The sequence below is a fragment of the Rhineura floridana genome, chromosome 6 (genome assembly GCF_030035675.1).
Source record: "Rhineura floridana isolate rRhiFlo1 chromosome 6, rRhiFlo1.hap2, whole genome shotgun sequence".
NCBI classification, from domain to species: Eukaryota; Metazoa; Chordata; class Lepidosauria; order Squamata; family Rhineuridae; genus Rhineura; species Rhineura floridana.
In genome coordinates, this window is record NC_084485.1 from 85,669,006 (window position 1) to 85,696,933 (window position 27,928).

General features: G+C 42.5%; 1 protein-coding gene across 1 annotated transcript; it reads left to right on the forward strand.

Moving 5' to 3' along the window:
- The first annotated feature begins 223 nt into the window (after positions 1-223).
- Positions 224-27,549, forward strand: LOC133386857 (vitamin D3 hydroxylase-associated protein-like). Its single transcript, XM_061630627.1, has 15 exons — positions 224-454; positions 1,421-1,534; positions 3,122-3,265; positions 3,894-4,027; positions 10,460-10,666; positions 12,833-12,873; positions 13,407-13,531; positions 14,501-14,626; positions 19,383-19,480; positions 20,804-20,903; positions 21,922-21,965; positions 22,820-22,859; positions 24,454-24,562; positions 24,806-24,951; positions 27,415-27,549. Exons 1-15 carry the CDS (start codon positions 224-226, stop codon positions 27,547-27,549), a joined length of 1,794 nt encoding a protein of 597 aa, XP_061486611.1.
- Positions 27,550-27,928: the final 379 nt, after the last annotated feature.

Below are 27,928 nucleotides of genomic sequence, written 5' to 3' on the forward strand. Positions count from 1 at the left end.
TGAAATGTATATCCCACCCTTCCTTCCAAAGGAGCCTAGGGCAGCATATATAATAAAATACCGTATATACATATTTTAAATTAATAAATAAATATAATCTGGTCGAAACTATGGCTGTAGTGCATATACAGGGTAGTTTGATGGATTAATTAGCTGGCCTTCATTTTGTCTTTGTGCTACCTTTTCAGAATCCTCAAACGCTGCCCACTGATCTGTTTGCAGAATGTTGCAAAGTGCTTCCACTATGATCCCCGCATGGCTGAGACAGCCATGGCCTCATGTTAAAATTGATCTTCACATTGTCTTTGCCCTGACTGGTGGCTCAGCTCTAGCTTTCTTGGCACTCAAATGGATGGGCCAGAAAAGGATAAAAAGAGAAATACAAGAGGCAAGAAGGTTGAGAGACCATGGCTTTGATCAAATGGAAAAAGCTGTTCAGGAGTTTAAACACCAGGTATACATTTCCCAGCTATATGTGTGGTATTCTCACCATAGACTTCTGTTATTTACAGCGATTGGAATAATTATTTACTGAAAAATAGAATTTCAGCTAACAATCACTCTTTTAGTATATTCCGTTTCTGAGTGCTGAAATTTCCCTGTAGTTCTACAAATTTTCATTAATTTACAAACCCGCACATTCAACAATTTGAGAATTATGGCTAGCAGGATTCAGGGCATTGATGCCTACCTTTGTACAGTTGCTTACATGACAGGTATGCAAAGCTCAAAAGTTTGTACATCCCCTCCTCCTCCCCACATAATTCTCCAGCTTTCAGCCAGACAAGGAAGAGGTATTATCATTCTTCAAAGACACATTACAACCATACAAAAGCACTTGAGGAGAGTGCTAATCAGGGCTGGGGGGGTTGCCTGGGGATAGGGGGTGTGGTGGGAGGAGGAGGCATGGCTTTGAAGTTGAATGTTGAAGCTGGGAGATGCTGAAAGATTCAAGACAGACAAAATAAAGTACGTCTTCACGTAGCACATAGTTAGATTGTGGAATTCACTCCCCAGGGAGGCAGTGATGGTCACCAAATTGGATGGCTTTAAAATAGGATTAGACAAACTCATAGAGGATAAGGCTATCAATGGCTACTGGCCATGATGGCTACGCTCTGCTTTCATAGTCGGAGGCAGTGCTTCTAAATACCAGCTGCTGGAAATCGCAGGAAGGGAGAGTGTTCTTGAACTCAGGTCCTGCTTGTGGGCTTCCCAAAGGCATCTGGTTGGCCACTGTAAGAACATGATGCTAGATGGGCCATTGGCCTGATCCAGCAGGCTCTGCTTATGGTGTGGGGTGTGTCCTGAGCTCTGAACAGAGAGATCTTGAGGGCCACATCCAGCCCCAGGCCTGAGGTTCCCCACTATTGCTATACATAGTCCATGAGAATTATGACGGTGCCTGCTGTCTCTACAGAATCCTGGAATCCAAGCTGCTCTCATCCTTTCTCTGCCTCTGGTGGAGCTGGTGGAGAAGCTGAAGGAAGGGTCCTTGTCTCCCGAAAGGGTCCTTTACACTTATATGGAAAAGGTTAGAAGAATGATACTTTTATATTGTTCACCACCTTGATTTGTTTTTTAATGCTTGGCGGTATATAAATATTTGGAAATAAATAAAATATATAATTTACTGAGTTTGCCCCTTCAGGAAAAATACGCATATTCCTTCCTGGGCTCCTTATGGAAGGAAGGGTGGGATAGAATTGTAACTTATAATAATAAAATAATATTTAGGATGGCCTAAATATTTGAACAAAATGCCATGCTATGCAATCTGAATAATTTAGATAAATTTGCACAAGCTTATCTTCCATAATTTAATGGAGACCCCCCCCACACACAATTAGGAATATTTGTTTAGGTCTGGGCTCTTGGGTTTCTTAATATTCACTTTTGGGTCTAAAGCATAGTTTGGCCAGGTCATTGAACTTATAATCACTGATTCTCTCACACACTGGATTTCCCACAGTTAAACTCCAGTTCAGCTTCAGTAAGTTGTGGGTGGGGGTGCAGCAAGGGTGTGATCAACATTTTGCTGTGTGAGGTTAAAGGAAAGAATTGCGCCCCCTCCCAGTTCCATGTACAGAAGTGGAACTGGACTGGAAGTTAATAAAACTGTGCATGGCCCCTCTAATCCAATTCTGGGCTCCATTTGGCTCTTCAGAGCAGCCTCAATCTCACCTGGGATGATCCAGGGCCAACCTGATCCAAATCCAGGCCCCAAACTGATTTGGAGGGCTTCAAACCCTAATTAAACATGAGGTTAGGAGGGAGAGGGGGATGCATGCAGGCTGCCTGTGTGAATCCCCTGCTGTCCTCTTCTCTTTGCCACCAGACCATTCCCCACTTTTGACATCCCTGGATTACTGCAGATGGCCTAATTCAACCTGGGGCGATCTGGGGTTGCCCCAATCTGCTCCAGCTGAATCCCTGGTCAACCCAAATCAGCATGAATTGGTTTGGGATCTGGTATTTGGCCAGATCCAGTGCACAACCCTAGCAGCTGAATCTTAACACTGGTGATGGGACAACTTCCTCCACTGCACCCAAGGGCAGCAAGCTAATTTAGGGGGCAGAGGGCAAGCAGTGTGGCACACACACAGCTCTTTCCTGTAACACATTGCCCCTGCTTACTCCACCCCCCAGCATCTGCTGCCTGAGGCAGTTTCCTCACTCTGCCTAATGATAGGACTGGCTCTGAGTGTGATTAAATATTGTCCATGAATAAATGGGATGACTACTTTAATATTGACCACATATTGAACTGTTCTTGGATAAATTCAGGTAGAATTAGAGTGTGAACTATCTCCTTGATAAGAACCTAAGTTTTGCTTCTTCAAGGGCTAGTAGGCATGCATTTGGCCACACGCATGCTACTTTCCCACCCATTTATTCACATTTCCATAACTTACATTTGCACAATGCATTTTGATTGGGATGTCCCGCTTCCCCTGCCATCTCAGTCTTTGGAGGAAATGGGTTTTAGAAATGATAACAGTTTTTAAGGGTAGAGAAGCTGATTTGGATTCAGGCACCTGTAGGGTGCAAGACACTATATTAAAGAGGCACATTTCTGTTGCTAATTCTCCCCTTGTTTTCCCTGATTTTCATTGAAAAGGCTTTAACAGTTACCCAAGAGGTGAACTGTGTGCGCCATTTTATTCCAGAATGTGAGCAGCATCTTCAAGAGCTGAAAAAGCAGACGGAAAAGGGCTTGCTGTATGGTGTGCCTGTCAGTATCAAGGACCACATTGAGTACAAGGTGATTCCATTTCTTTGAATCACAGTGATTGTCTAGAGTTGGGTGCAGATGTATCAAAGAACGGCTATTAAGAGCCTGCTCGATGCATAGCAATGCATGTGAGAATAACCCTCTCCCAGGATTGTAATACCTACGAGAAGGCAAGTCAGGCAGCAAAAAGGGGAATGCACCTAAGAAAGCTTTGTAAGTTATTGGCTGCGGGTTATGTTAGAACTTTCCAACAGAGCACAACAAAAATCCATTTTATCTTTCAGCCATTTGATATTGCAGTATTTATTGATATAGTAATGTGATAAGAAATGCTTTCAAGTTGCACAGAACTCTTTGATTGATTGATTGATTGATTGATTTTAATATTTCTACCCCGCCTTTCGGCCAAAAGGCCCTCAAGGCGGCTTACAAAAGAGCACAAATATAAAGATACATCTATAAAACTAATTCTAACTTTTTGTTAGAATACTTGGCAGAAAATGTTCTTTTCAAGAAGAGAAGGGGAAAGTAGGGGATATCATTGGATAGTAGTTGAAATACGGAACCAGTTCATAGTTATGTTTTAGCTTTTCTTTAATATTTCCCTAACAGTTTGAAAATAATAATCCCAGGCACTTACAAGCTCCTTTGCTTCTAGGGACACTTATCAACATGTGGCTTTGTCCAGTCACTCAGTGCTCTGGCAGAAGATGACAGTGTGCTGGTCAAGGTGTTAAAAAGGCAGGGAGCAAATCCATTTGTAATCACCAATGTCCCACAATCCTTATTGAAGTAAGTTATCGTGGTTAGTAGAACATATCTCCCTTTTCTATATCGGTGCAAGTCAACCTTGTGTACTGAATTAATGGACTCTGGCTTTAAAAATAAATAAATAATGAAATCATTTGTTGTTATGTGCCTTCAAGTCGATTATGACTTATGGCGACCCTATGAATCAGCGACCTCCAAGAGCATCTGTCGTGAACCGCCCTGTTCAGATCTTGTAAGTTCAGGTCTGTGGCTTCCTTTATGGAATCAATCCAGCTCTTGTTTGGCCTTCCTCTTTTTCTACTCCCTTTTGTTTTTCCTAGCATTATTGTCTTTTCTAGTGAATCCTGTCTTCTCATGATGTGTCCAAAGTATGATAACCTCAGTTTCATCATTTTAGCTTCTAGTGACAGTTCTGGCTTAATTTGTTCTATTTTGCATCAGAATGTCAGTTCATGAGACACACAATCTTTATCTTCATTGATGGGTATGAGATTGGTGGATAGGCACCATGTAAACACTGGGAGCAGCCATGCTTTCCCCATTCAGTTCCCTCTGGGAGTGATAGAACAACATCAAGTCCCATTGTTCCCAGAGGATCTGGATCCTCTACTCTGTTTAAAGTGCATAGCAGAAAGAAGCCCCATTGTGTTAGTCATTCCAGGCGGTGAGCTACTGGAAGACATCTGGAGACTTTAGCTTGTTAAAAGTGTTTTTAAAAAACAGGCAGTGCAGAAGCCCTAGGGCCACCTCATGAAGTGTACTGTTGATTCCAAAATTGATTTATGATTGGTCATGATCCACTGGGATGAGATCTGGTGATTCTGATTTGGAATCAGAGTTCTTTCCCTATCTGTATTTGAGGCCACTTTGCCCACAAGCAGAAAGGATGCACAGGCTGAAGTGACCAAGGGGAACCTAGGTCATGTGTTGGAGGACTTACATGAGGATGATTCAATGATGTTAAACTTCTGATTAAAAACTTACAGGAGCAAGCACTGCAAAGGTAGCACTGCAGATAAAGCTGGATGAGCTTCAGACACCAGTAAAGTATTGTGAGGCAAGGAGGGAGCAGGAAAAGGAATTGTGATAGTATTGGAACTTGGCTGAATATCAAACTGAAAGCAAAAACAGGAAAAAGAAAGTGAAACCTTGGAGTTTAAGTGTAACCTGGAGAACAAGAAAGAGGAAGTTTCCAGAATGGAAGAGCAAGTCCATGGGCTAACACATTCTAATGAAAATTGGCAGAAACATGTGGCATGCCTTTTAGTGGAACTGAAGAAGGCAAAAGAGCCGCAAGTAGGATTGCCAGGTCAGAAGCATCCCAAAACCTGAGATTTTAGGGGCGGGCCCAAATGATGTCATTAAGCTAGGAGGGAGGATTGGAAAAACCTGATTAACGCAGCTAGAACAAGGAACTCGTTCGCTTTTTGGAGATTGCTGTCCGGGGGCGGACAATTTGCCGCTCCAAATGCGGATTTCCACATTCCACCTAATGTATGGGAATCCCATTTTAGGATGCTCTTCTCCACGTCCCTTACTAAAGGCTGTTCACAGGTGAAGACAAAAAAGCCAGAAGTGCTCCCGAAATGGCCTACAGTCTCTGTTTCAGAGATTGTTTCCCTTATTGACCAACTTAAAACGGGTAAGTCCCCAGGAAGCGATAATGTGCCCCCTGAACTACTCAAGGACAACGTGGACTGGTGGGCCCCGCTTCAGGCTGCTCTTTTTATGCACATAGATAGAACGACATGCATCCCTGAGGACTGGAGGTTGGCTATCGTAATCCCAATTTTCAAGAAAGGGAAACGCTCCAACCCTGCTAATTATCGCCCAATCAGCTTACTCAGCATCATCAGTAAGCTTTATGCCTCCCACCTCCTTAATAAATTCCAGGAGTGGATTGATACTGAAAAATTTTTAGATGAGGAACAAGCTGGCTTCAGGGTGGGATGCTCCACCCTTGACCAGGGCCTGGTCTTACAGCACCTTGTGGAGAAGTACATGTCTCCATCGGGGGGAACTCTGTATGCAGCATTTATTGATTTTAAATCTGCTTTCGATTTGATCCCCAGGAACAGACTATGGGAAAAACTGAGGGAATATAATATAGATAGGCGACTTCTCCTTCTGATCCAGGGCCTCTACGAGAACACCTATTTAAAGGTCAGGTGCAACCGTGCGGGCCAGTTAACCGCCCCTATCCCGACAGACAATGGGGTAAAGCAGGGTTGCGTTCTTGCGCCATCATTGTTCAATTTTATATTAATCCACTAATCAAACATCTTGCTGGGGAAAATGCTCACCTGCCTATATTGGCGGGAAGACCACTGTCGTCCCTTTTGTATGTGGATGATGCCGCTCTCCTGTCTTTAACATGTGTGGGTTTACGTCACCTTCTGAGAGCACTCAGTCTCTTTTGTGAGACAGAGTATCTTACAATTAACTACGACAAGTCCAAGGTCGTAGTATTTACCCATAAAAGACTTAAACATTGTTGGAGACTGAATAATCACCTGATTGAACAAGTCCCCTTTTTTAGATACTTGGGGATCACCTTTCACTCCTCGGGTTCTTGGAATTTCTATCTAAGAAACGCTGCTGCAAGTGCGCAGAGAATCATTAGGGTGCTTCTCACTTTTTTCTTTTCTAAGGGGGGTCAATATATCCCTGCGGCAATGCTGGTCTTTAATTCTAAAATAGTACCTCAACTCCTATACGGCTCACAACTATGCACCCAGGGTAACTATGCCCCCCTGGAATGCGCACAATCAAAATTTATCAGGAACATTCTAGGTCTACCTTGTTGTGTGCCAAATGTTGCATTACGTCGGGAGTTAGGTACCTTGCTGGTTGAGACTAGGGCTTGGATATACAGGATGAATATGTGGTTAAAGTTAACTTTCTCCCCTCTGGGACTTGCCCCATTAACTCTCACAGATCCATATCAATCGGGTTGGAAACGTGCGATGAACTCCAAGTTGCTGTCTATGGGTTTCTCATGGCCAGATATACTACGACTGGGATACTTTAAAGCTAAAGAGCTTATTTCTTTACGTATTAGGGACATTGAGCTCCAGCACAATATGAGCCAATTGTCGGTGTTCAACAATATAGGGCCCAGTGTAAGAGCACCTGTACCCGCGCCTTATTTAACTTCCTGAAGCATCCCCAAGTATAGGAGGGCGTTCTCTCTGGCCAGATTTAACGTTCTCCCCTCTGCTGTATTGGAGGGGAGATATAAGAAAGTACCGCTAAAATAACGGGTCTGTATTTGTGGTTCTGGAGCGATAGAAGGGGTAGAGCATGTCATATTACATTGCTCCTTTTATACAGACCTTCGCACTTTATTTATATCCCCTTGCCTTTTAAAAAGATTCAGACCTTTTGAAGATATCCAGGTGCATGTTTTACTTGACGACCGTGACCCACTCATTACGGAGATGGTGGCGAGATTTTGTGTGGCGGCCATGGCACGCAGAAAGAGCTTGGCCCAAGCATTTTAACACTTGTTAAACTATTGCTAAACTACTTGTTGTAACTATTTTGTACCTGATCTGGTCAATGTTGACAATTTTATTTGCTGGTCTTGTACCGAAATAAACAAATCAATGTCATTAAGCATGATAGATTAAGCATCAATCACAGTTGCTTGGAGCATACAATTTAAAAAAATATCTGACTGGAAATTAAGCTAGACATCTTAGCTACAAGATGGAGCCTGGGTAGGGAACATTTAATCTAGCCTACTTGCTTTCGGCAAGAAGGGTTTAAGTGCCTTCAGGCCAGGCCAGTCACCAGAAGGCCACTGTAGGAAGAAAGGAGCCTAGTGCTAGTGTTGTGAAGATGTTAGATGGGAGCATTCAGGAGTAAAGATGGATGCCCCTGAAGGCTTCAATTCTAAACACATGTACTAAGGGACGAAGCCCCCATAGAACTCAACAGGACTTACTTCTGAGTAGATATAGTTTGGATTGTGCTGTTGGTAAAGCTTGACTAGGGATCCTCTCTAAAGACATCCATCTCGAAGCAGGGTTGGCAACCCCCTGCCTGGAATGCCCTGCCCTTATCTTTTAATGTGGCTGCTCCAAACTTCTTTACAGATTTGACCCTTCACTTCAGAAAGAGGTCTGAGAAATGAGTAAGAGTAAGAAGATTCTCTACCCTTTCTGTCTGCAAATATGCCCTCATCCTTCCCCTGCACCCAGCAGAAGCTCTGGGCCAGGCGGGACACAGTGGCATCTCGTAGAGGACACCCTCCCCTTTCCTGGGGTGTATGATTTGTCCTGTCCCAGAGCAGATTTTGGGGTGGGCACCCCCAGTTACTTATTTTTTATGATTTTATGACATCATTATGTATTTATGATAATATCAAAAGCCTGATTGCATAAATGTATTGTTATTCTTGACGGGGAGAGTCCCCCGATCACAGTGATATATCATACAGGGTACCCCAACATATATTATGGGGTTCAGAGACATGTTAAGTTTAGTTTGAAGTTGCTGTAGTTGTGAACTCTTCTTTTTTAGTGTTTTGAACTTTCAAGCAAATAAGGAACTGGGAACTAGGAACTAACTTTAGCATTGTATCAAATAGATTAAACAGATGCGGGGCGGCAGCTGACATTTTGGTGTATATCTCGGGAACCAGACCACCTAGAAACTTAATTTTTTTTTAAGTTGAAGCTGAGAGTCCGGAGATTAAGGGGTGCTAGCCGGAGAGCCGGAGGGCCCACCAAAAGCTGGAGACTCCAGCCAAAAACTGGAGACCTGGTAACTCTAGCTGCAAGCTAGTGTGGAAGAGAGACTCCACAAGGAACAACACACCCATATTAAGGTCTCTTGCTTATAGTAATGAATTGGAGGCAAAAAGCAAGGAATTGACTCAAGCTGTAGAAGGGCTATGCAATCTTCTGGAAGAGGCAGGTGAAGCTAATCGATAAACACAGGATCATTTGGCTGAGGTGGAACAATCAAAGGTTGCCGTGGACTCAAGGAAAAGATCAGCTAGCTAGAGAAAGAGAACATAGGAAGAGCCTGCTGCATCAGGCCAGTGACCCATCTAGTCCAGCTTCCTGTTCTCCCAGTGGCCAACCAGATGCCCATGGGAAGCCCACAAGTAGGACCTGAGTGCAAGAGCACTCTCCCCTCCCGCGGCTTCCAGCAACTGGTTTTCAGAAGCGTGCTGCATCTGACTATGGTGGCAGAGCACAGCCATCATGGCCAGTAGCTATTGATAGCCCTGAATTTGTCTCTTTTTTAAAAGCCAACCAAGTTAGTGCCCATCACTGCCTGTTGTAGGAGCGAATTCCATAGTTTAACTATGCACTGCTTGAAGAAGCACTTTCTTTTGTCTCTCCTGAATCTTCCAACATTCAGCTTCTTTGGATGTCCATGAATTCTATTGTTATGAGAGAGGGAGAACAACTTTTTCCATGCCATGTATAATTTTATACACTTCTTTCATGTTGCCTCTAACTCACCTTTTCTCTAAACTAAACAGCCCCCAATTCAGCAACCTTTCCTCCTAGGGGAGTCACTCCATCCCCTTGAGTTGTTGGACAATGCAGATGATTTGGTTTAGACTACCAAGTTTAAAGTGACCACCTTTCCAGAGGGTGAAGCTATGCTCATTTCATGCTTCCATGAGTTTGCAGACATCTTTGATACAGCGATTGATTGTAGATAGTAACCTTGTTGTTGTGAAGCAGAGACGAGCCTTTGCCACTATATCTAACATAGATATGTGAGAGGGACTTAAGCCCGGGGAAACAGTTGCCTGCATCTTGTTAGAGTCTTAAGATGGAGTGAGGTAGCAGACATTCAATGAGGCTGCACTGGGTATTAGTCAAGTATCAGGTTGCACTGAGGCCTCTTAGGAAGCAGGAACAAATACACACGTAATGGCTGTTCCCCTTTGCTATACAGATACAGAAACTAGTCATTATTTTGGTCTGTCCACCATGCTGGTAGCCTATACAACAATTTTGAAAACTAGCTCTGCAACACAATGTATTGTTAAGAATTTCTTACTGGGTCAAAGTATGAGTTAGTATTGTGGATATATTGGGTGGTCTATGACCGAAATAAATTCATTCATTCATTCATTGTGGATATTTTTGCTTTCTTGGGTACCGGACCACGGTTCAGTTACTTGAGGAATCTGGATTTCTAAAATTGGCTAAACGTGTTAAGTGGGCACCTCTAGCACAGTATACCTTGCTTGTTCCTGCCCTCTGTTTTGGGTACACTATAATCTGATTGGTGGCACATGTCCAGTGCAGGGCGTTAGTATTTTGAATATTACTTGTCTGTCAATGTTACAGACCTCTGATTCTAATAACCCAGACCAAAGAAGTTACACAGAGTTCAGTAGGATTTTATTCTTAGCAAATGTGTTGAGGATTGCATCCTAATAAACACATGACTAACGGTTGTATTTCTGTCATCTTGTAGCTATGACTGCAGCAACTCTATTTTTGGCCAGACAGTGAATCCTATGGATCATAAGAGAGGCCCTGGTGGATCATCTGGAGGGGAAGGTGCTCTAATTTCTGCAGGAGGGTCCATCCTGGGATTTGGATCAGATTTGGGTGGAAGTATCCGTCTACCCGCCAGCTTCTGTGGTCTCTGTGGGCTGAAGCCAACAGCAGGTAGGCTAAGGTACGTAGTGAAAGCACCACCTACTGTGCAAATGATTGGCATTGCCCCCACACCTACAAAGAAGACTCATGAGACCAGTAGTGTAGTGGCAAATTCAGAAGTGCAGGGTCATGACAGTCATACCACACCCCCTCACAGCCATGTCCCCTTTCCCACTTCCCTTATCTCCCTTGCTCTCCATGTCATCTCCGAGTCCACACTTCACTACAACAGATGTCCCTAGGATCCCATCAGCATGAAAGGGAAGTGTCTTCTCAGTGGCTGACTCACCTCCTTTCACTCTGATTGGCTCCAATCAACACGAAAGGACAAGAACTCTCCTCAGTGACTAACACTCTCCCCTTTCATGCTGATTGGTTCATGCATAGGGACCTGGTTGGGACCCTGCTCCTACAAAGTAAGGGGTCTATGATCCCTTATGACCCTGGATGACTACACCCCTACATGAGACAAACATTGGACTAAAGGTTTTATTTAATAAACTATAACAACTTGGAGGAACTGTAGACCAGCTTAACCAAATCAACCTCATTCAGACAATGCAGGCAGGTGAGGATTTTATCTACACCTGGTAGGGAAGGAGCCCTCCAGACCACTGGGCATGCGTTGCAGCAGCTGGCTGTGGTTTCCCAGCAAAAGATGGGTAGGAACTACTCCCTCCTTGCTAAGTGAGACTTAGGTATGGACCTAACACACACATCCAGGCCCTGCTGTACCAGCATTCACCCAAACTATGCATGTCAGCTTGAAAGGGCAACCCACAGGTTCCCCCAGGCATAGAGCACTGGCAGATCCCTAAAGGGTACCTTTAACCCAATAATGTCTCAGTAAACCTAGTAATTTTTCTTCCAAACTTCCTCACTTGCCCAGACTCTATGCCTGCAAAAAGCAAGCAAGGCATGGCACTCCAAAATGTCAAATGATTTGATCCCAACGGTGTGAAGTAGGTGAAAAAGGAGGGACCCTAATTGCAATCAAAGAATCCCCCCCCAAATTCCTACTTAGCCACTTCAACTGGCAAGTAGCAAAGCCCACATGCATATAGGGAGGGAGGGTGCAGCAGAAATGCAATGGGCAAGACTTAAGGGAGGAGCTGGCTTTTAAGCCCTGCTCCAACCTGCCCTTTGGTCTTTGTTCAGCTCATGATGACCATCTCATCAGCTCCTTCGGGAGACAACCTCCTGGGCCTTCTTTGCTGAGGGGAGGTGTGAGGGCAAACCCACCCCTACCGTACAAGCGGGAATGATATTCTTTGATATGAAGCATGGAAAATCTCTCACCCCACAGTAAAACTGGTGACTTTATTAGGAAAGATGATGAAATGGCTTCCTGGGTAGCTCTCAAACTTTGGAGGTGAAAATATCTACTCAGTAGCTTTGTTCACATGTCATACTAAACCATAATTAATGTTTACTGTGAACATGGCTCCCACTTTGCTTCACCCCTAGCAGGAGCAACAAACCATGATCCCTGGCTTAGCACTATGTCCAAACTGGGGATCATGGGTTGTTGTTTTTTGCTTCAAACAAACCATGATGTGAAGCTAAGCTTTGTTCTTGGTTTACCAATCATGGTTTGAGTAAGCAAAACAGACCACGAATCTGATTTGGATGTCATGATAAACCCAAGGATCATGGTTGACAATGGTTTGCCATTACCTGCAAATGCAGCCATAAAATAGCTCTCATTAAAGGCCTGGTGTGGTTTTTGCACAGCAAATGCTGTGCATGCTCTAGGGAATATTTGCTCAGGAAATACTTCCATTATAGATAAAATACATTTCTAACCCTTAGAGCACTAAACTTAGTTGCTGGGAAATGGTGATTCTTTCCCTGTGAGTGCATACATTGATTCCAATGCTATTTGGAATGTGGTGGCAAAGTTATCATGGGTGCCTATTGGGCAGTACTAAAATCACCAGTTACACAACTCCTTTCCCCCACCGTAGCCCCATTATGTTCACTTTAATGTTTTGATGTTAAGCTACTGGACAGTGTGAATATTTCCCTGACCACAGTACTCATCACATTTAAGCATGCTTCTTAAAAAGTGTATTTATCGTTCATAATGTGTAGTTTAGATAGTAATTCTGGTGGCAGCAGAATTGTCCATGTTTCAGATTTATTTTTTATCAGCTGCATGTTTTTATATTTCTCTGTTCTACAGCAATTCAGGAGTAAGTGGTCCTGTTGATGGAATGCTCTCAGGTAAATGATTTCCTCTTTTTCTGGCCAAAGTCAGAAAGGACTGAGAGATTACTTTTGAACTGAATTTAAAAAGTGCATGCCTGTTCTGAGGCAGAATGATGACTGGATGGGTGTGTGTAGCTGAAATACACATTTCAACAATATATTGATGGGGAGAGTATATGCTCTTCCAGAAGTGTTGATCAGTGGGTAAAATTTAAACAGTGTTAACCCAAGGCATGATTTCAGATTGAAAATTATCTCAGCTTGACCAGCAAGTCAAAAGTGTGATCAGCAATCACTTTCTCTCCCCTTCTCCTGGCTTCAGTTTGGTCTAATTTCTAAGGTGCAGATGTATGTGCCCTCATTCATTTATCCTTTGCCTTTTTAAAAAAATGCAATCATTTGTTTTAAAAAATATATGAAATGGTCCTAAAATGCATTCTGAGGTTCTGCAGGTCTTCTTACATTATATCATTGCATATCTGACAGCCCTAAATCCCATGGGTTGTGCATGATGTGCAACCATGTTTCTCTTCTTGTTTCAACTGAAGTTATAGGAACAGTGGGCCCAATGGCAAGGGATGTGGACAGTCTAGTTCTGTGCATGAAGGCTCTTTTATGTGAAGACATGTTCCAGCTGGACCCCATTGTGCCGCCTATGTTTTTCAATGAGAAGGTACATCAAATATTAGGTTGCAAATTATTATCTGTGTGGGAATGTTTTGTGTGGTACATTAGAAAACCCCACTGATCCTGCAGATGCAGGCCCTGTTCCTGAATTTGGTAGTTTTTGCAAAATTTCCTGCAGAGAGACTTGGAAAGGAACCTGTGTTGCCTTAGGTACTCTCTAGAAGACAACAGCTTGGTGACAACCCCCCCACCCTCTCCACAGTATTAATTTTACCCACAAGATTCCCCACTTTTCTTTGCTCTAAAGCATCTCCATATATTGAAAGTATACAGTTCCATAATGTAACATTTTTATTCTGTTCTTTGATACGTTGCAGAAAAAATAAAGCAGCTTTGCAGTTGAGAGTTAAGCAAGCCTAGGCAATTTTATCTAATATCTTTCACTTTAAAGGATATGTCCTGATTTAAATTTGCAGTTCCTGATAACAACTGAGGGTATGGATTTGTGTCCTTGCATTCTGATAATACTTCTTGCTTGCTGGGATGAAGGGTAGAGAGCGGTGTGTGAGTGTGTGTGTAGAAACTGCCTTAGTGTACAAAGGGAAATTAAAAATTTACATTTATTTCTCCCACCTGCTTTTCGCTCTGGCCTGGCACACTACTGGTATGTGGCCCTCAGGAGGTTGTCCAGAAAGGAATGTGGCCTTAGGCTGAAAATGGTTCTCCATCTCTGGGCTGAAAGAGAGTGACTAGCTCATAGTCACCCAGAAAGCTTCATGGTTGAGTAGGGATGTGATCCTGAGTCTTCCCAATCCAACACCCTAATGACTATAACACCCTGGCTGTAGGGTTGCTGGCTTTGGTAGCAGCTCTGTAAGCTGTGGCATATCTAATTCTGAATATGGTGTGAGAGCAACCTTCTCATCCCCCAAATCTGATTCCCACAGATTGGTTCCGAAGCTATTCATCTAGTGATGGTGGTATGACCTGAAGGTGGTTCTCTCTTTCTTTCTAGGTATACTCTAGCTCCACACCACTCCGGATTGGGTATTATGACACTGATGGCTATTTTCTGCTCCCTCCCTGTATGAGGCGGGCTGTGCATGAAACTAGGAAGCTTCTCCAAGAAGCTGGCCATACGGTGAGTACCTTTGGCATTGGTGCCCCTTGCATATATCTATGTAGCCCAAGTACAAAGAAAGTTGTCTGCAAGCTGGTTGGCTCTTTTTGTACAGCGCATTCAGTCCAATGCCCTAAGCAATCTGGAAACAGCTGTTGTTAAGTACAAGGGGCAAACAGAGGCTAGTTTTATGAGGGAAGGGCTGTAGTTCAATAGCAGGGCATCTACTTTGCATGCAGAAGGTCCTAGGTTCAATCTTCAGCATCTCCAGGTAGGGTTGGGAGAGAATCCTGCCTGAAATCCTGGGGAGCCACCACCAGTCAGTACGGACAGTACTGAGCTAAATGGACCAATGGTATGACTCGGTATAAAACAGCTTTCTATGTTCCTAGGCAGTATGCTTCTGAATACCAGTTGCTCAAAACCGCAAATGGGGAGGTGCTCTTGTGTTCAGGTCCTGTCTTGTGGGGCTTCCCATGCAGGTTGTTTTTATGTTCTGTGTAATAAACCTGTGTCTGGGTTGCTGATGATATTGACTCCAACGTGTGAAGAGCAGAAAGCTCAGAAAAGGATTGCCTTGGGAGCTGAAACTGGAAAAATCTGCAGAAAGTCCTTGTCAGTTTAATCTCAGCAGCTTCACCTAACAATGCCTTCCATTCCAGGGCAAATAGCAGTTTAACCCTACCCATCTACCCCTTCCCTCTAAAGTATCAGTCTTGATTGCACAGATACTCCAGCAGATAATGAAGAAAGAGATTGGCTCAAAGAAAAAGAAAGCATTTAATGTAAGGTGCAGAGTCGCCCTAAAGCAGGAATAAGGGAGAAATCCAATTCAATTTAAAGACAGACCTCCCTAATAGGCAAATTAAGGCACAGTCCAAATTTGCACTTCTCTAAATTTTCCTGTGCAGTTTTCCAGCCAAACAATGTGTACAGAAATGCATGTATTAAGATAAGGTATACATAAAAATGCATACATTCATGAAAATAACATGCAAAATTGCTCTGCAAAAATGTGCCTATTAGGTAGAACTGCATGCAAAATGTGTATGTTAGGAGAAATTTGAGCTAAAATTCAGAAGGAAAAATAAGAAACTGAAATTGATAGATTTGCCCATCCCTACCCTAAAGATGAAGCTACAGGTTCTGTTATTGCTGTTCCTGATGGTTTTCTTTCTTATGTAAAGCAGCTGCACTTTTAGCTGAAGACTAGTGCCAGGAGTCATCAGAAAGGGGAGCTCCTAAAAGTGATCTCCTCTGCTTGATTACTCACAAGGAAGTAAGGGTTGAGCAGAGCCCTGTTCTTAGTATGCTAAAAGCAGGGCCCAACTCAATCCATGCCTCAAGTCCCCTCCATCACTTTTGCAGCTAGCTCCTCCTGCTCCTCCCAAAAGACCCACCCAACTTACCTGGGACAGAAGAAGAGTAAGTAGTGGCCCTGGGGACATTCCAACCCTGGAGGCATTCATTAGTAAAAATTGACATGAATTTTAGTACATGTAGTTTCAGTGCGCTCTTTGGCTGGAAAGGAAATGTGAAGGAGCAGGAGCTGCCATTGTGTCAGCCTCTCCCTTCTTCTGCCCTGGGTCAATTGGGAGGACTTTTAATGTCAGGGGACATTGATGGAGCTGGGCATTTGAATGCCTGCAAATGTTTTGTGCATGCTCATTTGGAATGCATGCCAAACATCAGTCCTTTGAGTGCATGTGCATGGACCACATGCAAAGGATCGAGCCCCTTCCAGGACAAATACAGGGATACTCGTGCATCCCTACTGAAGATGGAGGGTGGGGTCTTTCAGCACTGCTGTTTGTCCACTCTAAATGGTCCTGTCCCTTTAACTGCTCTTTTCCCTTGAAAGGTAAAAGATATAGAGCCAAAATACGCATTACCCTTAATGAGTAATGTGCAGCTATATCTCTGGATTTTCTGTTACAGGCTTGGCGGTGGTGAGGAGATTATGCAGACTGCAGCACAGGAAAAGGGAGGTTTTACTTCTCCCACCACCACCACCAAAAGCTGCGGTCAGGATGAAAATACCTTGGTGCAGCTAGGAGCCATAGAAAATCAGTTCCCATTGGCAGTAGGGGGGGGACGGCACAATTTTGTTCTGATTGCAGTTGAGGGGAAGAGATACACCTCCTTTTGATGCGTGGTGCACTGTGGATAACAGTCCTCCCCCTCATGTGCCTATAATTAAGTAAAAGAAAAATTAAATTATTTTTTAACAAATCATAAGAATATTCACTAATAGGCAAAAAACCATACGGGTTAAGAACATATCTATAGCCAACAGATATTTCTATCAAACTTTAAAAAGCAGGGAAATTGGGCAGCTATAGTGAATGCACCAGGGGAGCAGGAGACCTGACCTCCTCTCCGAGATATTGTACTGTCCTACAAATTTGTCAAAATGCAAACACAATTTGGGTTGGTCTTTCACAGTCCAATCCACTTCCTGTGTAGCTTGGAAGAATTTGATAACATGTGCCTCTGAGCATTTACTCCCGTGCAATCATGCTTAGGATAGGTAAAACTGACTATGGGGAGGGAGACCTGGAGTGGGCAGGGGAGGACAGGAAGAAGGGAGGGGAAAGGGAGAGGGGAAGGAGGGGGAAAGGCAGGTCTGATTATTTGCATGCTTATTGAATTCAGTGGGATTTAGCCCCGTGCAATCATGGCTAGGATAGGTAAAACTGAGCATGAGGGAGGAGGAGGGGGAGAGTAGAGGGAAGGGGAAAGGGAGGGGATGGGAGGGAGGAGGAGTGGAGGGCAGGTTTGATCATTTGCATGCTTTTTGAGTTCATTGGGATTTACACCTGTGCAATCATGTTTAGGATAGGTGAAACTGACCTGGGGGAGGGGCAGGGAGGGGAGGAGGAGGGCAGGAAGCGTAGGGGGAGGGAGGAAGGGAGAGGGGAGGAGATTGGATGGTTGAGCACAGGGCAGAGGGGAAGTCCTTTTCCTTTCCAAAAGAAAATAATTGTGAACAGTATCATTCTTTTTCAGGGTTTCCCCCACCTTTTTATTCTACAGCAGGCACATATAGCCTCCCACCCAAATTTTAACCAAAGCTGTCCCTGGCCACATCCACACCAGACCTTTGTTTCACTTTAGACAGTCATAGCTTCTTCCAAAGAATCCTGGGAACTGTAGTTAGTGAAGGGTGCTGAGAGTTGCTAGGAGATGCCATTCCACTCACAGAGCTTCAGTCAGAGTGGCTGACTGTTAAACCACTCTGGCCACTTGGAGCTCTGTCAGGGAAATAGGAGTCTCCTCAGCACCCTTCACAAACTACACTTCCCAGGATTCTTTGGGGGAAGCCATGACTGTCTCAAATGACATAAAGGTCTGGTGTGGATATGTCCCCTGACTAGGCAAGCCCAGCAGCGGTGAGTCTGGCTTTTAGAACACTGACAGTTGGTTCTTACTGAACATGCCCAGACTTATCCTTGACTTCAATGCTAAATTTCTTAAATTAATTAAAAATCAGCCAGGCATTTTTTTAATTTTAAACTGCAGAAGATGAAGGTCAGAGTATGAGGCAAGGTCAGTAACAGGATTACAGGTACTCTGTGAACATGGCTGATTTTTAATTAATTTCAACAAATTATGAGAACTCTGACAGAAAAAAAGTCCAAAAGGGGTCTGGTTTTTCACTCTCTCTTTTTACACTTTAAACTCTCAATTTTCTCTGACTGTTTTGTGTATCGCCATGAAAATTTAGAGGATTGTTAAGCAAGCGTTTCTGAGTTCAGGACTATAAGGTTTGTAAGGTTTTGTTTTGAAATGAGTTATGGGAAGCATCAGAATGGCATGAGGGGTATTTTCAATTTAACATTGCAGAATGCAAAAAATCCATGCTGACTATAGTGTACAGCCACTGTCGTGTGCTGCCAAAGGCCCATCTAGTGCAGCATCCTGTTCTCACAGTGGCCAACCAGATGCCTATGGGAAGCCCACAAACGGTGTGAGTTAGGCATGGAAAGATCTGTCAGTTTCAGTTCTCTTGGTTTCTCATTTTTCCAATCTTAAATTCAGTTCTCCACATTTCTGCAGAAAATTGTGGATTTTAAAAAAAATCCTCATGATTTTTTAAAAAAACCTCATGAAAATTCTCTAGACTGTAAGAATTTCTTCTAATAAACACATTCTTTGTAGACAGTTTAAACTAATGTACACACTTTCCCAAGCAATTTATTGTCATATTGGGCCATTTTTGTATGTTATTTTCACTTATATGTTCATTTTTGTGCACACTTTCCCCTAACATATGCATTTTTGTAAACACTGTTTGGTTGGTGAACTGCATTGCAAAATTCAAATAAGTGTGAGTTTTGAAGGATGGTGGTGTTTTGATTCTCATATTGTTTCAGAAAGTGAAAACTGGACAGATTCAGCTTCAATGTGAACTGAATCAAATTTCTCCTCCATCCCTAGCATGAGTGCAACAGTGCTCTCCCCACTTGTGATTTCCAACAACTGATATTCAGAAGCGTACTGCCTCTGATGATGGAGGGAGAACATAGCCATTGTAGCTAGTCACAACTGAAGTGTAACATGTAGTTTGGCACACAGGTTTCTATAGCTTGTATCTTTTCTGGAGAAAAGCAGTTCTTTTTTTTCTGTGTCCCCAATCTGAGTGGGCAAACAGCAGGCAGGAAAATAATCCCAACCTCTGTTGGAAACCGACAGCTGGGAAGTTTTTGTGAAAGAATACTTCCAGTCAATGAGTTGGCATCTGATTCTAACTAAATGAATAATCCTTTTTTTGCAGCTAGTTCCCTTCACCCCACCTTCCGTGGACTATGCCGCAGATGAACTTTATTTCAAAGGTCTTTTTGCTGATGGGGGCTCAACTCTGTTGGCCATGTTGTAAGTAATTATGAACCTTAAAGAGCACTTCAGTGAAGGAACAAGGAGACAACAAGGACCCTAATCAAACAATCCCCTTCCCTGCTGGTAAAAAAATGCAGGAACAATCAATTCAATAACCATCATTCAGCAGCCTGAGGTGGTTGTCTTATTCTAAGGGTTGTGCTGGCCCTAGTTTAGGCAAATTCTGAAGCAGCCAAATTAGCTCACTGTTTAACAAGATTGTTTCCCTGGTAATCCTACAGCAGGGGTGGGGAACTTCAGGCCAATGGGCCAAATGTAGCTCTCCAGGCCTATTTGGCCCTCAGCACTCTCTCCAGGGTATGCCCCCTCCCCAGGCCACCACCTCCCCCAGCTGTGCTCCTAGGCCTTCCTCTTCTGCTTTTGCTTGCCTGGAACGTGTCCCTGAACTGTGACAATGCCTCTTTGCTTGCCTGAAGTGTGTGTGTGTGCATGTGTGTGTATAGACACCTCTAACTTGCATGGTTGAAAAATAGCCTACTGAACAAACATAAGGGTCACATCTGTTGCTTAGTTCACGTTTGCTTCTGGGTCCACCCACCACTGGCATGCAGCCCCCGTAAGATTGCTCATAAGGGAATGTAGCCCTCAGCCTGAAAAAAGTTCCCCAACCCTGGCTTCCTGTATTTGGCAAATCTGATTGGTCTCTGTTTTGTATCAAGTTCACCTGATCCAGGACCAAGATTACATCAGTCCAACCTGCTGTCATATTTTTCTTCCTGTTGTTCAGTCTTGTGCCCTGGCAGGAAACAGATTTTCATGTTTAGACTTAAAATGGAGCTTTTGATTATTTTAAAAAACAAAGTAACATCTGGATAAAAATGTTTACTAGTTATCCCACAGAACTGAACTTAAATATTTGTGAATTCATTCATTTTGTTCTTTGGCATTTTGTTTGGTGTTTCTTTGTTGTAAATGAAATAGTTCAAACTCTGAAACAACAAAATGACTGAACTGAAATTTATTATTGGCAATGAGTTCATCATAGCCTTGAGTCAAACTTCGACTCCTTGTTTCCTTGTGTGTATCATGATCAGTAGTGCTCCATAACCCATCATGCACTATCAATATAAATAGTGATAATGTTGGGATACCTGAGTTCAGATACAAGTTAGGTGACCTGAGAGAAGTCACTGGCTCTCTGCCTTTGTCCCAGGGACATTACCTGGGGTTAGTTACCTGGGTGTCACCAAATTTCATAGCTTAATTATGCTAAAGTAAATTCTTGTGAGAAATCAATTTTTGCTGTGTTAAAAAGAAATGGATTGTCCTACTGTGCTTTTTTCCTCTGTTGCCTCTCAGTGATAGAGACATAGTAGATCCATGCTTGAAACCCCAGGTGACTCAACTTAGAATCCCAAATCTGGTGAAGAAAATTTTGGCCAAGATTGTCAAACCCTGGGTGAGTCTTGGATCTCTTTAGTTTTTCATTGATTATTTATACTACAGTACTAATTTTGCATTCCTCCAGAGAGAAGTTTAAGAACAACATTTTGGAGCAATGCTGTTATTATAAAATGTTGTGTGGGAAATGAACTGTAATGTGTGTCATTTATGAGTGTTTCTTCCACTAGAGGTATTGCAAAACTTACTTTGAGTTGGTGTATTCTGAGAAATTGTGCAGCCTGACTATTTTGTTTAGGTGGTTATTTACGATTAATGAGTAATTAAATGTTTTGGAGCAGATTTTCTTTCCATTATTATCTGGAATGATAACTGTGCCAACTCTTATCATTCTAGTTCTAGATGTGTTGGTATTGAGGGGTGGACCATGCTGTAAAGGGACAGAGGTTCTGGTGGTAGGTAAAAAATAAAGATCCCAGGTCTAGCAATTTGGTACATAGGAGGAATGGGGAATATTGGAGCTTCTAGCAGCTGGGAGGGAAATCTGAACAACAGATCTACCAAGTAACTGGCAGTTAAGACTATGTTCCAACTGTAATTTTGAAATGTAGCGGAGGCCAGGAGGATACCAGGTCTGCACATCACAGGCTGTGTACTGTTAGATCTGTCATCCACCATGTCTGCCACTGCAGTCTTGGTAGTACACCTGTTTTTGGGCCCAGACAACTTGCAGAAATGATAGATCACCAGATGTGTAGAGCTGGTAGACCTGTTTCTCAGGAGTTCCTATATAATGCCCTTGAGCAAGAGTGACGTTACTTCTCTATGTGGTCTATATACAGTATATGGTATATACTATACATACGGTATATTATATATACTATATATATATAGAAGTATATTTCTATAGTATATATATAATTTGCAAATGGTAAAGTTGATGCAGAAAGAATGTTTCACAGTTTCTTCAGTTTCCAGGATCAGCAATACCACTTTTTGTATTCTCCCTACCCCTATTATTATCTGGAGGGGGAAATCTAAAAGTACCAATGAACCCAATTTTGTTTTCATTCTAGTTTCCACGACTGGCCAGCCATCTGAACGCACTGTGTGGAGTGAGGTAAGAGTGGTACTAACAAACATACTGAAATGAGGCCTATGCAAGATGTAAGGGATGGTGCCCACAGAGCTGGCCTCACTAATCACTTACTGAGCTAGATTTCCAGCTGCTGTAGTTCACTCAAAGTTTTATCAGCATTGTACCACCTTGGGCTAATATGGTTTAAGATGCACCATCACTGGCTTACTGTGCCCCAGAAATTAACATTGCTAGCTAACATTGTGAAAATCGGGAACTCTTTGGAGTCCCTCTGGAACTCTCTCCCTTTCGATCTCAGACATGCTCCCTCCCTTGAAGACCTGGCTGTTCAGGCAGGCCTACAAGATTGGGACAGATTAACTTATGTTACAATTGATTTAATGAATGGTTTTTTAGCTTAAAATTTGATTATGTTGATCTATATGTATTGTTTTTATTCTTGTTGTTCGTCGCCTAGAGTGTCCCTAACCCGGACAGATAGGCGGCTGAAAAATAAAATTTATTATTATATATTATTATTATTAGATGTGGTATATGAATAAAAGGCATCTATTATGTTAAATAGGATTCGATGCTCTAGAACAGCCTTTCCCAACCAGTATGCCTCCAGATATTGTTGGACCACAACTCCCATCAGCCTCAGCCAGCATTGCCAATGGTCAGGAAAGATGGGAATTGTGGTCCAACAACATCTGGAGGCACACTGGTTGGGAAAGGCTGCTGTAGAATGTGGGATAATATAAAATAAGGATGTCTTGGCCAGCCTCAGGTTTAGCTTGTTTTAGGTACTTACAATCTTCTTATGTATCCAGTAGAGTGGCAGTCCTCTGTCATTTTAATATGCTCAGCTGTTTATAATGTCTTGTACATTTTAGGTCTGTGAAATACCTTTGGGAGCTGCATGACAAAGTGATGGTAAATTTTTTTTAAAGCAAAGCTTGATTTGTGCTGAGAAATCAGAGTTACTGCAGGAACTGACACGTATGAATTTCTCTCCAAGGGTCACAACAAATTTTAAGAGCAGTTCTATTTCTGTTCCTTGGTGTGAGTAATTATGACCCCAGTATACCCAGACCTCTGAGAAATTTTGCACCATAAAAATCCATAAAAGAGCAATGTAACCTCTAAACCTGCAAGAAAACACACATTCTCTGACAAATGAAGATTTCATAAACTTACTTCAGTTGCATAATTGTGACTGTTGGACTGTAGGATAGCCCCCATAGATTTTTTTTAAATTTAGCAAACAATCTGCAGACCTTAAGTACATGAACTGGTTGACTAGCTTTGTAAATCTCTGTGGCTGCACCTTTCCCCACAAGAATATTTCAGCAAGTTAGGTTTGCACACCATGTAGCACAGTAGAGCAGCAATCCCACAGGCTGTGTTTTAAAAAAAGGCTGTGCCCCAGAACTGTTTTTGTGTAACCTAAACAAGAAGATGATGAGCTGTCCTTTGGTTTTGTTGTATTAACCAAAACATCTCAGAAAATAAGATTGCAACCATATTATCGTTTGTAAAACTGTATAGGTACTGGCCCGAAAGAAAATGAACTGTCTTGGGCCCAGCGTTTTAAAAGTCATCATCATAGTCATAGTTTATTTATATACCGCATTTTCCACAAATGCATTGTGCTCAAAACTGGTCACAGAACAATTTAAGCCCAATAGCCATTACAAGTGAAAATGATACACAACACTATACCATTGATCTGAGTGACCATAACCCATGCCTTCATCATTTCTGTGCATGGGCACTTGATAATAGTGCTGTAACTTCAGCTGGTGCAGAATACTGCAGCCCACCTTCTGGTGAGGATGGGTTGTAGGGTACATATTTTTCAGCATTCAAATACAGTATCTGTAGTGTTGCCTATTGCATTCAGTTCAACATTATGGATGTTAGTCTGATCATCTAACTGGGGTTTGAATTTGCACTTTAGCAACCCGATGGGTCAGAGAAGCAGTATGACCTGTGAAGTCTTAAATGGCCCAGTAGAAGCTGTCCCATTAGGGCAAGTGGGGCACTGCCCTACCAACTGTAGTCTGCTCTCAGCCAACCCTCACCTGCATTGCCTTCTTACTTACAATCAGTCCAGGGCATGGAAGTTCCTGTCAGCTTTGTCCTCTTTAGTCTCAGTGTTAACTGTAGAACTTGGCAGGCAAGAGGATGGGGACAAAACTAGAATTAATTGGCTCTGCCTGTCATTGGCTCTGGCTCCACCTACTGTTGGCCTCCCTGCCTTCTGCCCTGCCAGTCCCAGTGGGCACCAGCCACCACTGGCCAAGTCCCAATGTATCAAAAAGACTCTTTCAGGCACATCCAAACTAATTTGCTTTCAATTCATGCATCATATGTATCTTAATGGGAGCATCTATATATTGGAGCAGCAGTGCTTAAAATAAGGTGGAACAGTAATGTTCTCATCAGACATCAACCCATGCACGGTTTCCAGGCTTTTTCTAGCCACTCACCTAAACTCTAACTTGCTCTTGCACTGTACATTCAGGCTTATCGTGAAATGTTTGTTGACCAATGGAGGAAATGCAAGCTTGATGTTGTCCTATGTCCAGTTCTGGGCCCTGCCTTCACTCTTAGATATCCCTCAAAAATAATCGGTAAGCCTCATATTTACAGGGTATGTATAGTTCAAACACTGAAAAAGCCATTATAAAGTACGTCTTGTAACTCCTGATTGCTGTGATGGGTCTGTAAGCTAGGCCTAGTTTTCGCTAAGGTGGTTAACCTGTGTCTGAGTTGTACCACTTCAGAAAGTAGGTAGAGGATATTTTCTGTGTGCATGTTTGTTTTGTTCTTGGATTCCATCAGACTATTACTTCCACATATTCTTTTCTTCCCAGTTGCTATCTCATCTACCATGCTGTACAACCTTCTGAACTTTCCTGCTGGAGTTGTGCCAGTCACCACAGTTACAGAGGCTGATGAAGAGGACCTGAGGCAGTACCGAGGGCACTATGGTGACCCTTGGGATAAGAAACTGAAAGAGGTTTGCCTGGATTTTAAATGGAGTTAGAACTGAAATTTTCAAGTTCAGTGGATTTCAAAACTTGGATTTTGATGTCCAAATGTATGACATAGAATCATAGAATAGTAGAGTTGGGCCTATAAGGTCATCAAGTCCAACCCCCTGCGCAATGCAGGAATCCAAATCAAAGCATTCCCGACAGATGGCTGTCTAGCTGCCTCTTGAATGCCTCCAGTGTTGGAGAGCCCACTACCTCTCTAGGTAATTGGTTCCATTGTCATATGGCTGTAACAGTTAGGAAGTTTTTCCTGATGGCCAGTCGAAATCCCAAAATGTGGCATTTGATTTCAGAATCAAACTTTGACATCAAAATCTGAAAATAGGCTATTACATAAATGAGTGAGGTGACATAAGGTTACTAAATAAATTCTATTGCAAGTAATCTATCAATACTGTGAAATATTAACTGCTATTGCATGTCCAGGCTTTACTCTGGTACCCATGCTCCACTGCACCCCCCTGCCAATATCTCCCAGTAATGTTTAATTAAGGACATGAATGATGCAGTGTCATCATCATGTTCAGCTTTTTCTTAACCCTCATAAGGGGCATCCAGTGAAGTCATGTGGGAATGGAGAAACACTGAGCATGATAACAATATGTCCTATATATGCTGCAACTACACATTAACAGGATGGCCATGCATTTAAGGTAAGGTCGTTTGGGCCTCAATTGTCAAATGCTGACTGGTGCTGCATGTCACCGTCAGATATTTACTGCTACTACAAAATAAAAGGATGTCAAATGCTGAGGCCAAACAGCAAATGTTCATACACCCATAGGATATTTGGTGAATTTGGTGGCAAAGGAAAATTCTAAAGATAATTTTTGATGCAAAATTGTTTCAGCTTTAGGCAGAATATTGTTGGTGAAAAATACTGAGAATCATGTCATCTGTTCTCAGATTTCAGTAGAATGCTTCTGTCCTCTTACTTCAAAGAAGGAAGATTTTATGATGGGAGATTTGAGGCAAGGTTTGCAGGTCTAATGGTGACATTCAGGACTGTGTTCATTTTGTCACAGAAGAAGGGGGGTGGCAAGTCACAAATTCCTGAGTCAAATAATGCATTCATTGAAACTCATGCATTGCGTTTTAAGAGTGGTGTAGTCATCTCAGGGGGACTTAGACCCTTTACTTTTTTGGGAGCAGGGTCCCTATGTCTCTAGCATCCTACAACCACTTAGCATGAAAAGGGAGTCTGTGAGTCACTGAGAAGACTATTTTGAGTAGCTAACCCTCTCCCTTTTCATGGTTATTGGCTTCTAGAACATCTGCTGTTGTGGGAGAAGGCATTAATGAGGATCTCATTTTCAACCCAGCAACAAAAAAAAGAGAGAAGGGTGTGTGTCTGCAACTATCAGGAAGGGACCCTGCACTTCTGAATCTGCTACTACCCTACTGGTTTTAAGTGACCATCAGGGCACAAATGGTTCTCTGAATCCGTCTTCAAGCAAAAGATGGGATAGCACTGTTGTCAAGTTATTGGCTAGCAGCCTTATTTATCCAATCTGAAAATTGGCTATTGCATAAATGAGTGAGGTAATATAAAGGTTACTAAATAAATTATTTTGCAAGTAATCAATCAATACTGTCAAATATTAACTCTCGGTGTCAGAGAGCAGTCCTGATGTTCCTCTCCATGCAGATACACAACAGCAGGTACTTTAGTATATATTTTTTCTCATATTTTTATCCTTCCTTTTGGCCAACAGACCCCAAGACAGCAGGTATACCCAGAGAGTAGGGATGGAGGAGAAACTCAATTCAGTTCATATCTAAAGCCAAAACTATCAAAACTATCAAATTTGCACTTTATGAAACTGTATGGGAACCGAAACACAGCCATCCTTCAGAATTCACACTTATCCAAATTTTGTTATACAGTTCTCCAACCAAACACTGTTTACAAAATTCATACATTAAGAGATTCATTTTAATGGACACTTAAGTGAAAATAATGTACAAAAATGCATTATATTAGGAGAAATTGCTTGCAAAAATGTGTACATTAGTCAAAACTGCATACAAAAAAGGTGTGTTAGGAGAAATTCACACGAAAATGAAGAATTTTTCTTGAGGATTTTTTTTTAAATTGCCAGTTGTTGTTGAATTGAATTTAAGACTGGAAAAATGAGAAACTACTGAAATTGACAGATCCTTCCATTCCTACCAGAGAGACGAATACATTTGTGCATGCCTACACAGAGAACAAGAGTCTGCCCTTTGAATGCTGGGAAAAGCTTTCTGATTGGCCTCAACTTGTCTTTAGCTCTTGAGGGAGGAGTCTGTGATCCTAAGGCTGAGGTCTCATGCATACTTACTGAACACAGTGGAATTTATGTCAGGGAAAACATGCAAAGTATCCGGGTGCATTACTCTAGAAAACATTCTCAGTCACTCTGCTCTTTGAACATCTTTTGCAGGCGGTGGAAGGTGCTGTGGGGCTCCCTGTGGCTGTTCAATGTGTGGCTTTACCATGGCAGGAGGAATTATGCCTTCGATTCATGAAAGAGGTAGAGATGCTGTGCCGTGATAGCAGACAGAAGACAGCCAAGTGATCTTAACAGAGAAGGCCATTGGCCCATGAAGGAAGTGACTGTATCTGGGGAAAAACAATCATGAAATATCAAGCAATATTGTCGATCAAGAAAACACACCTTTGGTTCCAGCATTTCCTTTGAAGGGAGGGTTTGGAATTCCACTTTCCCCCCTGAATTATCAACTTTCTGCAACTCACCAAAGGATGCTTTGTAGCAGACCAGTTTGATTAGCAACCCAATGTGAGGTTGGACATACTGCATTTGTTCTAGTCATTAGAACAAATTGATTGCATTGATTCTAGTCATTAACAGTGTATGATCTGATGTCGTATTTTAATATTCTTCCTTTTTTTTTTACCATCACCTTTTTCTGAACATAGGAAGTTGCCTTATATCG